General features: G+C 32.9%; 1 protein-coding gene across 2 annotated transcripts; it reads left to right on the top strand.

Moving 5' to 3' along the window:
* The first annotated feature begins 1748 nt into the window (after nt 1-1748).
* On the top strand, nt 1749-9988 carry LOC120340762 (uncharacterized). 2 transcript variants are annotated; one of them, XR_005569344.2, is made up of 10 exons: nt 1749-2691; nt 3123-3261; nt 3794-3889; nt 3972-4122; nt 4270-4386; nt 5029-5254; nt 6121-6256; nt 7181-7375; nt 8017-8104; nt 8582-8720. XR_005569344.2 is itself a non-coding variant. In XM_039409119.2 (10 exons), the coding sequence occupies exons 1-10, from the start codon at nt 2582-2584 to the stop codon at nt 9460-9462; spliced, it is 1377 nt and encodes a 458-aa protein (XP_039265053.2). In that variant the 5' UTR covers nt 1757-2581; the 3' UTR covers nt 9463-9988. The 2 variants fall into 2 exon arrangements, 1 of the variants encoding a protein (XP_039265053.2); XM_039409119.2 differs by lacking the exon at nt 8017-8104 and adding an exon at nt 9411-9988 and having other exon boundaries at nt 1757-2691; nt 8582-8736.
* Nucleotides 9989-12914: the final 2926 nt, after the last annotated feature.

Raw genomic sequence — 12914 nt, forward strand, 5'->3', positions numbered from 1 at the left:
TACCTTTTTGATATGGTCCAGAATGTTTTAAAAGATAAGTTGGAATACTACTTTTTAATTTATTTTTTGTCTGGAGAGATCGTGAGCTATGAGCCATACATGTCCCTACCCCCGCGAGAGAATATGATTCACGTATTTTTAGCTATTTTCGCTGTCAAATTTTTATATTGACATTTTTAATATTACATAGTAATTATGAAGAAATATATCAACACGGCACATAACAAAAAGCAATTAGGCGCCCAGTTTTAAATCATACAGTGGAATTGGGGTCCTTATTAACGGCACATGGACTTTTGGCACGGGTATAAATTCTGACTGTTTGTCGTCAAGTACGAGTGTCATTTAGTCCGACGACATCGATAAACTAAATTCCGACACAATTATCCCTCTACGCATATATTAATTTTGTTTAACAACACAATTTCTTTATAGATATATTGACATGACCGCCTAGCCCTAGAGGGCCTAGAGTCCTAGACTGTCTCAAAATATATAATAGCAATTGTATAATAATATAAAATAGTAAAGTAAAAAAACATCCTCGACGGTTATAGGTAGGCCTTCTTTTGGTCGGTGCTGATTGATATTCTTTCATGTTGGCTTTGACTTATTGCGTCGACAATTACGATTAGCCACGAAATAAAATATTTGAAAAATGCTTTTAATTTGAACGTAGGACGGCGGCTCTAGAATGTGTGGGTGATATTCGATGTTCTCTTAAACACGAATAACGATATTCGAAGGTCGCGATATTAACATTAAATTCAAATTGGACATCCCGGCTTATGAGTTTTCTAATTGAACACCGAGATTACTAGCGTTACTGTACAGTGTATCTTAATCAGTTGAAGCAAACACCAAACATTAATTTCATATTATGTGATATATCATTTTTCGATCTGAAATAATGTGTACTATGAACAACGCTCAAAGACCATTGTTTTAACCCGTCTGCCCTACACAGCACACCTAATTAAGTAATATTTACATAGTATCGGAATATCGGTAATATCGGCCTTTTTGTAGTATCGGCGTATCGGTATCGGCTTTTTTAGCTGGTATCGGATCGGTATCGGTATCGGCGACAAAAGTGGTATCGGTACATCTCTAATCCACACTGCTTTATAAAAGCCACGCCGGTTCCCCGTTTTTTCACAGGTGTGACCGGTATGTTTTTCTTTGAGTGTGATCGAAGTTCAGCATTGCCTGTATATCTCACATCATAATTTACACTATAATGTATAATGCCTGCCCTTTGAACATAAGCGTTGGTTTCTGTATCTCTACGAATGGTTCGAGCCCACGTCGTAAACAAGCAAACGATATCCTGATGTCAGTGCAATTTGGAGACTCTTGTCGTTGGTTTCTGTATCCCTTCGAATGGTTCGAGCCCACGTCCTAAACAAGCAAACGATATCCTGATGTTAGCGCAATTTGAACACTATTGTGAAACGTAATCATCAATTCACGTAAATGCAAGAGTGTAATAAGAGTCCAATTGGCACTTGGTTTTTGAACTGCTTTGCCGCCGCTATTTTGTAGTCTTTGGACCAGACGAGCAGTAGTTTTATGTTTTAAGCAAACTCAGTCATTGTTTTTTTTCAGTCGTTTTTTTTATTTGATTCAATATTTCATCGCCTGCCCGTGACAATATTTTATTAGACGTTAGCGGACCGCCGGTGTAGAAAATTTGGGAACTAGTAAACTGTCTTATCGTTTCTGACGGTTTGTCAGATTTTTTCTATCCTCCAGAATAATGATCTACGGCAGCGGTTCCTAAACTTTTCGTTCGCGCGGCGCAAAAGTATCAGAAAATAACTCACGGCGCACTTACACGAAAAAAATTGCTGCCTATAAAACTCAATTTTGTGATGGGAAATGTCTACTTTCTGCCTATTAAAGTTTGTAAACGTGTATGCCTGGAGAGTAAGTGAAATGTCAACTCTGGTTTATGATCTATCCCTGAGTTTTCTTTACGTAACACTACATAACAGAAAGTAAACGACAATTATTGATTCATAGAAGAAGCATTTAAAAGAAAAAGAAAAACAATTATAATAAATACAATTCTTAAAATATTCAATCATATATTAGTTATGTCTAACACAATTCTGTTTCAAAGCGCATTAGTTCGCCGCGGCGCCCCGTTTGGGAACCGCTTTGCCGCAAACCTGCGGCATACCATAGTTATGTACTTATGGGCCATAGGTAAGTAAAGTCCTTGCTTTGGACATACGGAATCCTTTACTGCCCTCTTGTGATTAATTTCGTCCGGTAACTATGTGCGTTGTTGGGGAAGCTGCTCATACCGCGAAATCGGCAAGCTTAACAACCTTCTCAACGATGCAGCAATGCCTTTATAATTGATGGCTGTGTTGACATTAAACTATATCGGCAAAGTTATTCCTATTTTCCTTTACTGATAGGCTCAAAGATAGAAAAATGGCTAAGTTGTGTAAACGTGTTTTGTTTATAAAATTTTGTAGACTTGTCAGTTAAGCAGATTAAACATCATATTTCTGTATAATATAGAATACTCGTAGACCTGTACTCATAGAAATATCCAAAAATTGACATTATGGGTAGGCCTAGGATTGTTAAGTATGTGGCAAAGAATTTCGATATTACTCAAGGAAAACTTGGAGACAGTGGGCAATCAAACTATGCAGCCACTTACATAAAACACAGGTAAATTCAGTAATTATTATTATCAAATAGTAACTCTTAGAATAGTACCGGTACCTTAGAACTGGAAAATCAATACAGTAGTCTATATTACAGTATTACGTCTGATGTGAAATGTAGTATAAGTTTTATACTGCTCAACTACTGAGCTACAACACATTTTTTCTTTGATATATCGATATATGTGTATTCAATTTTTTCTTGCATAGTCCTAGTGGCATTCCTGCATTCTGTCTTCTTTAATAAATTGTACTGTTTGTATTAGAAATATCCCAAATCATCAGCTTTGCGCTTGTTTTATTTGGGGGCATCCATACTGCTGTACTGTGCAGATGTAGTGTCAACTGTCAATATCAATATTTTTTATTAAAAGTAAGCGAACTCATATACAAAATAATGACAGATAACTGAGCAATTTTTTACCATTATAAAAGGAACTTCAGTGCAACTAAGTCAATGCGACCAGAGATTCCTCAGCCAAGAGTGCAATTTCCTCCAATGGAAGTTCAAACAACGAACATGAAGACGTATTCACCAAAAGATCTTAGTGCAAAACGGGATTTGATTCGTCCAGTTAGATTTAATTGAATACTATTATTCATCTTTATCGGAAAAAAAATTTAAATCTGAAATCAATAGTGTGTAACATCTCAACCCAACGAGCTAATTTCAGATGTCTGTTTTATTTTAAATCTGCTAATAATCGATATAAAGAAAGTATATATTAAATGAGTTATTCAGTGACATTTTAGTTTGGTTTTGATAAGTAAGAATTATATTGTCTGTGATTTTTATTTTATTGTTTATACTTCCATTGCTCCTATGTATGACACAGGCGTGTTTGATCACAATGTTTACAAACTTCGAGACCAATTATAGAGATTCTGATCATGCTTTAATTGTGTTGCAGTACTTATAGGTACATGTGTTTAAACCTTGTTTGATGGTTTAGCATATGTCCTGAATTGCCTTCCTGTGTGTTTGTCTTTGTGTTGTCAATTGTACCATGACATCTATTTCATCTTATAACAAAATTGTTGAATGACTGACTCATTGAAGAGTAAGCCGATGAAAAAAGTCGAATTATATATATTTTAAAATGCAGGAAGAAAGAGGACTTGAGAGTGACGAACCGTTTGTTACTGATACCTTGTATCAGAATGAATACAAGAGAAAATCACCTCTACCTGTTGTCAGAGCTGTTAGTAGTTCTTTTTGATTTTGAATAAGTGAATATAGTTATTCATACTCAATTTTTATGATGATATTTTTCTCTGATTCAGACACAATCACAACAGAAAATTGAAAAGCCTAAGCTGGGAAGATTTGATGACAAGACAATGAATAGATTATTTTTCAAAGATCATAAACTATATCGAATACCACAAAGATTTGGAGAATTGCCAACATTTACACATTCATTGCTTTTTCCTGGTAATTTGAATGATTAGATAAATATAAAATCATTTGTTTATCCCAAGGTGTTTGTCGTTGAAGAATCAGCAACCAGTTTATTTCTAATTATCATCTTTATTCTGTACCAGGCAGCATTATTTTTTCTTTTTATCATTTTTATTATAGACAAAGATAATAGCAAAGATAATTTGTTGTCTCGGACACAAGCTGATTATTCATACAAATCTGCATGCAAACCATCTTTGATTAAAGCTGCTGAACCCAATATTAAAGTTGGTGAAGGTAATGTTTACAGGATTTACACAAAAATTATACCAACGTATTTGGTTTATTAATTAATTCTACTTCATATAAAATTGATCGTTATAACAAGAATAACTTAAAATACTCAATATATGTCAGGTTAATAATAGATTCCAAGCAATTGTATGTAAGTTGTTTATTTCTTAACACATTTGGGATTTTCTATACCCTAGAATTAGTAAAATGAAATTGATGTTGAAAACCAGGGAAATGTTAGAATATGTTGGAAATTCAATATATTCAAGACTAATGCCCAAAGCCTGTTTATTATAAACATTTGAAATTTTGTAATCTGTGCAACAAAAGTATAATCAAATACCTAATTGAGGATTTGAAATTATTCAGAACTAATAGTTTATTATTCTATCCTCTAATATTTTATTTGGGTTAGATGTGCCAGTAATATACACATGTTGTCTTCGTGATAAGACAAGGCTTTCACTGCTGTCGATATCTTGATCTTCATTTGGACTAGTTAACAAGCAAACAGTTGATTTGCCCTATAATTATTGGTTGTCCTATCTTTTAAGAAAAATATCAAAATTCATCCTACGAATAATTCAATCCCTTTTTCTGGTGAGATACATTTTACTTAAATCTATTTGTTATTATTCAATTTAGGAGAACAATGTCATGAAACAACTCAAAGGGAAAGTTTTAAATTTGTACCAACTTCACAAAAAATCTATGGTCGAAATAACAAAACTCCAGAAAAACTTGTAGCCTTACCTAAAATGGAAGCTACCACAAAATATAAATATGATTTTGCAAAGAAGGATAAGTATCCTTCGCCACCTAAACCAGCGATGCCTGCTCCAGATACATTGGAAATAAGAATGGATAATAGGTGGGTGATAATGTTCGTTAAAAGTAATGACAGGGATGTCCAAAACGAATTGAATATTTGAATACATTCGAAATTCATTATATTTCATATAGTAAACTTTTTGAATTTAGAGATAATTCAGAACATTTTTATTTAAAAATTAGGGATTTTGAGTCGTCTGACAAGCAGATCAAAACATACGCTATCTCAACTGGTAAGAAACGACGCAGAGAGAACAATGAACTTTGTATTTGTATGTTTTTAAATATGATCAATTGAAGATTTATTAATTTATGTACTTTGAACATATGAACATTCCCCAATTTAGAATGTATTTGATATTTCATATTCGAAAAGGTTTTCTCAGAATGCCTTCGAAATAGTAAAATATTCGGGTTTTGCCATCTCTTGGCCAAATGAACCACATTAGAGTTTCATACAAAGCATGATAGGTCTGTATCAGCAAGTATTTTCAAACTTAATTTTTGAAATTGTGTTGTGGAAGACATGTAATTCTACATCATTGATAGCTTGTGCCATAGCCAGTCAATGAATCTAGCTTCAAGTAGTTAGGGTAACTGAAAGTTTACTTATTCATTTACTACTGGAGATGGAAACTCTGTGTGAACTGTATTTAGTTGGTCCAAGTATAAACTTCATATATTTTCAACAAATATATCTACTGATTGAGAAATCATGATAATTGCTAAGAAGCTCCTTCTTTTTGATCCAGCTTATTCAACTTAATACTTTTTTGCTGTGGCCAACCCGTATATTTATTTCATTCTAGGACTCTTTATTCTTGTCTCTCAAAATTCAGGTTGATGATGTTTTAGTTTTATTCCTAATTCCATATCATTGCAGTTTCTTCATTCACATCTTTTTAGGCACAGAATATTTACTGAACAAAGAGAACAGTTTCATGGATGGGATGTTAACAAACATAAACGTCCAGATCCGGCAAAAATTAGTGATAACACAGAACATTCTACTGATCCTATGGCTTCTGAAACTACAATGACAGTAATTAAATATATTTTGAGCCCACACGAAAATTTAATCAATAAAATGGACTTGTCCTATTAAATTATTGCCCGAAGATACGGAAGTGCGTGCTATCTAAACATGATTTATTATAGTATTATCATGAAGCACACAGAGAGCATCAGCCCTAGCTTTTCATTATTATAAATTTGATTCTGTTTCACAACTTTCGGGTTCGTATAGTCATGTCTAAAATTTCATTTATCTATATCAGGGGTGGCCAACACATCGATCGCGATCGACCGGTCAAGTAGTCAATCGTGTCAGATGTTGAGTGAATTTAATAATGTACCCTGAGAAATTGCCTTGAACCAGTTTATTAACAACATGACTGAGTCCACAAAGCCGACTTATTTGTGAGCGTGTGCAGTTATCTGCATATTCAGTGCTCATTCGCTTTTTTGTATGACCTTATTACCGACCAGTCGATCGCGAGCAATTTTGAAGATTTTAGTCGCTCGCGATCGAAAGCAGGTTGGCCACCCCTTATCTATATTGAAATAGCCCGACCCAACAGTCCTACCCAAGTTATTGTTATTGTCAGTCATATTACTTGTTGAAACTTTATCATGTGTCATTTGATAAAATAAATGGAAAATATTATTCCTATATCAGGCATATTAGGGATAACTATGGTGGAATAGTTTAGTTTGGTTTTATTTATTTTGTTTTTATCAATTTTTTTATCGTCTATTGCTGATTAAGGAGTCTAAATAAACTTATACTTAAATACTTCTGTAATGACGGTGTCCAAGGCAATACATACCGGTAGTTAATTATTTATTTTCATCAGAATATCTTCAAAAGTTTTATCAATATTGCAACATAGATGGATCATTTATTCCTCCAATTTTGGCTTTCACGTTATCTGATAAATAGACTAAACTCTTACTTTCATTCTAGAGAGACTATGATGTGAAGCATGTTGAGTCTAGATCACAGCCTGTTCCCAGGCCAGAAACTAATTCGAAGATTCCAAAAGGAAGATTTCGTGATATGACAATGAATCGAGCTTTCTTCCAAGACTGGGGAACACATCGTAGAATGAGACATGGGGATTTTCATGAAGCCTGCAATGAATTGAGAAGATTTGGGAAAGTAAGTGAGAAACTCATTTTTTAATGTTTTTTATTTATTATTTTTCTCCAACTGCCATTAGAGTATCTGCTACTGTAGCTAATTAAGGTTTTCACTGTTTCGCATGCTCTCTAACGGTTTTTGACGTTTTCTAATTATAGGAAAATAATTATTCTATATTAAATCTATACTGTAGATGATTTGAATCCTAGTCAAAATGAATCTGAATGACATGTCGAATGTCTGTAATGCCTAAAAATCTTTACATCCTATTTTTTACTCTGAATGACTCCATAGTTGTTATATACTGGTTGTTCTATGTCATAATCAGCAAGAGGTACTTGAGTTTTAATCTAAAACAATAATGATAGTTGAATAATATTAAAGGAATAAAGGGCAAAGGGAACTAATCTGAAATTATTAATGAATGAAAAGATGAAAGAAGATTGCTTATAGATGTTGTAAAAAAACTGCATCGTGCAAATATATAATTGTAATATCGAATAATAAGCGAAAACAAATAACTAGCTAACTAATCCCATACCCGGCGTGGACTGGTAACCAGACGAAGGTTCGGCCTATGATTAAGCCGTCCTAACGGCTATCCACAAAGGAATAAATATGTAAATCCTAATATAATACTATCAATCATTTGTTGTCAGATTCATTGAGTGTCTCCAATGAAATATTGAGGATGTAGAAAGATCAGTTTGAATGCTACTTGCAGTTTAGCTGGCATATTTTCTCCAGGTAGTCAAGGCCGTTTGACAGTCAGATAATGTAAACGAAAACCTCTAGAATTGTTTGAATGATTTTTTTTCTTAGAAACGAGTGTACTGTATCAGGATTAGGGGGAGTTTAATATGGGCAATTGAAAAGAATAAGGTAAATTGTAATTGTTGAAGTTTCACATGCTTCTGTGTTTAAAATTTATATACAGTATATATATTTATATTTATTGAAAGAGACAGTAGCAGTTATGAAAGTTGATTTACGGATGAAGATTATTTGATAATTTTCTTTTTCATATTGCTTGTATATCAAGGCTAGTGTATTTGAGGCTGGAAAACACATTTTACATAGGCATTTCATTTTTTTAAATATCATGGTATTTAGATAGGTGCATGTTCAAAATATTAAAAATGAATTTTTGAATAAGTATGGTATATTAACAATGTTTTTGAATGTAGTTATTATGATAAATAATAATATTTTTATAATTTTAAGTTTCAAAGGATTAATGCAACTCCTTTGTGTGGTACAACGCATGCAACATTTGTGAAGAAGGTTGGACGTCCAAGGACTTCGATGAAGCCTGATTACTCGACCATTGATACTACACAGGAGAATGATTTTAACACAGTCACTCAAATGGCATACAAGTAAGTGTTGTGGACTAGAAACTCGGACTCAAACAGCTTGGTTAGGTTAAAATTTATAGAATGTGCCATATAAATCTTTTAACTTTAAGTTGGGTTGCGCGAGACTAACTTCCTATCTTCCCTCTATGCTATTATGATAGTGGATGCGTATACTGCAAGGATGCTGTAGCTGGAATAAACATGACTACTATATCCAATTAAAGAGTCCAGCTGCACGCTAACACAAATTTATTTCTGTTACAGAAATACATTTGTGTTAGTGTGCAGCTGGACTCTTTAATTGGATATAAATCTTTTAACCTTATTTTTTAGTATAGGACATTTTATGAGGCATTCTATATGTAAATAATCACTATTATGAGTCTATTTTAATTAAATATTCTGACATTTCAGATAAAAATAGAACATACTTTCAAATGATTCCAGTACTATTCAGTTTACCGAATGTTTTGACATTTTCTAATCAAGGATTTTTTCTATATTGCATGTTTACTCCTGTTGTAAAACACAAGCCCTCAGTAATTAGATTATTGGGAAAATAATACGACTTGTAATTTTTATACATAAATAAATCTCTTTTCAATCATTCTATTTTTACATCCCCTATTTATATATCTAAAATCTATACCAGGAGTTTTTGTGTATTTGCATTTTATTTATTTTTTTTCTTCCAGGTATCCACCAGCATCTGCATATGTGCCAGAGGATTTCGTAGTGAAATGTTAGACACTCAGTGTACATTTAGAATTTTTATAATTGTGATTTCTGTGTCATTTCGCTGTAATTCCAATTTACCTAAACTTTCTTTTAATTCCAATTTACCTATTTCAAAACATAATTGTATCTTTTCCCTTTCCCAGTTTTGTTATATGATATGCTGATTGAATGAGTGAATATCGGATAGATTCTAGTTTTTCTAAAACTCATAAATAAAGTGGGTGTGTCATGTACAATCGCCAATTTAAAAGTTAAATTGTATTAATTTAAGATGGTTTGAAACAGGCATTTATGAATATGCTAGAGTTGCAGTGCCATATAAACTTTTCTATGTTATGTTATTCTAGTTAGGACGCATTGTTTTTATCTTTTGAGTGGATGCGATATTATATATGGAAATTATTACGTACTAGTTGAAATTGTATTTTTTGTTGCCAAAATTGTTGATCACTGTCTTATTTTTGTCTAGTTTATTAGAACTATTTTCCAGAGATTTTTTTATCGCCCTGCCTTGTATTAAAAAAAAGTGTTTGAATTTATATGATATTGGAATTATTCCATATGGGGTCAGAAGTTATCACGATTCCGCCCGGATATTCTACATTAAATGAGATATTTACGAATGGTTCTAAGCGTTAAGAACTATTGCCAGTCTCGCCACACGATGCTCGAGGATGATAGCGTTCGATAGGTTTGCAATTAGCCGCTGGTTACAAACTATTTTTATAATGGTTATTATGAAAATATACTACCAAATATATATTACTATAGCTGTAAACGCACAAAGAATTCCTGTCCATTTCAATGATAGTATCCTTGTAAACAACAAAGTTTTTCATTGTCGTAATTCAAACGGAAAATCGTGAATATTTAAACACTTCTCTAGGTCTGATTTTCATGACGATCCGAGCTTAGCTCGAGAACTAGATATCTATCGGAACCCAAGATTCTTAAAATTTTTTGGTTGACAAAAAAAAATCCTATAAACAGATAATTCGGGCGTGAAAAATATTTGAATCACTTTCGCATCTATCTTTGTTCAATATGTATGGTTATTACACGTTCGGTGCCATCAATGACATTAAACATTAATGTCATTGGTGCCATCTTCATGAGTTCATTTCGTACTGATTTCGCGTTATTGACTTATAATATATACTTTTTGAAAAGTCAGAAACATAGCGGTTAATTTGGTGAATCTTAAGCGGCGTGGAACTTTGATAAATCAAATATTGTCCACATACCGTGACGCCGCATTTATTTTACTTACACTTTGTCATTTATATTCATTGGCTTGTTTATCATTGTGAAAGAATAAGCATTCTCAATTGTTTCAAATTTTCTAGTTGTAAATAGTCAATTATGTCGCCTATACGCCCTAATAGAGCGAAAAATTGAAAAAAATATTGTATATGCTAAAAGGAACGAAATGTCCAAGACATAGGCCTTGTTCCTTGGGCGGGGTGCGATTCAGATACGCCGGGTCTTGAAAACAAGTTTTATGTAAGATAGTGAGGCGGAATATAAGTAACAAGGAACTTTCGCCAATAAAGTAATCGAATTGGATAAGAACAATTGAATCAAAAATATGAGAAGCGCCGAATATTTTATTCATGATTATTGCTAAATCAAAGTTTTTTATTCGTGCGCGACAGAACAAGATTGAAATTTAGTTACGACAAAACCTCCTAAATAACGGAGTCAGAGGTAATGTTGAGAATAATAAGAATCGCAACAGTGTCTGCATATTTGAGTTGGGAATGGTGTGTATTTGCGACTCTCATTCAGTGGGAGGATTTGTCAGATGAAGGCTAGACAAATATAGGTGCTGTTTTCTAGATATACAGATATTTTTCATATGAAAAAGGGTAAAAATATCGATAGGATCATGCAAAAATAGATCTATTGCAATGACTTTTAATCAGTCTATAAATAATTCTAATGAGGTTTCGACTAACCCATTTACTAATGAATAAAATTTTACTGATTAATAAAATTATCATTCCAATTTTTTAAATAAAGAGATATACGAAATAGAAAACTTCAAAAATGGTAATAAATGTATATATATAGTTCTCAGATTCGTTGATGTATAAATAAATAATATTCTTATTTCATTATTATTTTCAAAAATGAAGGCATTCTTAGCGTACAAACTGTTTAGGTAATAGGTGCTTCAATTTGTTTTGATTTTATATATTAAAATGGTTAAGTCTTTTAAATAGAGAAAAAAAAATTTCGACTTATTCAATTTTTTTAAGTTTTAAACAGTAAGTATTTGGAACAAGAATAATTAAACTGAATAAGAAAATGAAACAAAATATTATATTTGAAGTTGTGACAAGGTTAAATAATGTATCACGCCTTTAAAGCTTAAAAATGAATTTCAATGTCAAAACCCGTATGCATTTTGAGGCGACAGGGCTGCCAAGCCTATAATAGGTCAATGGTTCCCAAACTTTTTTAATATTGTTATCCCTGAATCAAATTTTCAAACGCTCAATTTTTCCCTCTCTTGAAATTTATCAAAATTGGGAGCAACTTTAATCCAAGAATGCATAAACACAACAACAACGTCCTGAATTAATCTAGGTGGGAAGGGTGTTACTGTTGTCAATCACAAGATTTTTGCAGATAATCCTACTTCACAGCAGTAAGTTGAAGGACATTGAATCAAAAATGTTAATGCCTTCTTGGAAAGTATTAGATTTCGTGTTAGCGGCCTTCTCAATACAACACAATTTTATTCCGATTTTTCGTCTACAACACAGAAAAAAACACAGACAAGGGCAAAGATCGGGAAAATGGGCAAAACCTATAGAAGGTTTATAACGAACGCTGTGACCAGCGTCTGTGTTCATTCACTCACACTCACACAAGTGAGAACACATCACGACAATCATACCAGAAAAAATTAATGAACAGAGTACATGATCACGAGAAAATAAATTTCACGGCGAAGCTTACTTGTAATGCTGTAAATAGTTTCGATGAGCAAAGTCGTGAAAAATACAAAAACCTTTAGAAGTTATGTGACGGTACCTGTGCCGAAATGCGAATACCAATAATACCAATTAATTGATTAGCTGCTGTTTTTTTGTAAACAAATAAAGCTAAAAAGTAAACAACAAACATAAATACACGAAAAACTAGTTTCGGGCGTTGCTTCTTATGTTATAAAATTGGTTAGAATTCGTAAAAATTGGAGTAAATGTTTTTAGTCTTTGCAACGTCCAACATTTCGGAAGTTGCTGTCTTGAGCAGTGGTCGGCAACCTTTTCAAAGTGAAGGACCGGTATATCGGTATATCCTGATCAAAATTTTGGCGGACCACCTTCATACAAATGAACTATATAAGCTTATGCAATAAAGTACACGCACAAAGTCAACAACTTGATATTTAACGATAATACTATCGCCTATTGCACCTTCCAAATATGCTAAACTCGCACCAGCTTAGC

Source organism: Styela clava, chromosome 14 (genome assembly GCF_964204865.1).
Source record: "Styela clava chromosome 14, kaStyClav1.hap1.2, whole genome shotgun sequence".
Lineage (NCBI taxonomy): Eukaryota > Metazoa > Chordata > Ascidiacea > Stolidobranchia > Styelidae > Styela > Styela clava.

Excerpts from the sequence above, each read along its gene's own strand:
- LOC120340762 (XM_039409119.2), top strand. The coding sequence starts at position 2,582 with ATGGGTAGGCCTAGGATTGTTAAGTATGTGGCAAAGAATTTCGATATT. Across the intron at positions 5,255-6,120 it reads GAAATAAGAATGGATAATAG|GCACAGAATATTTACTGAAC; the intron begins GTGGGTGATAAT and ends ACATCTTTTTAG. Across the intron at positions 7,376-8,581 it reads AATTGAGAAGATTTGGGAAA|TTTCAAAGGATTAATGCAAC; the intron begins GTAAGTGAGAAA and ends TATAATTTTAAG.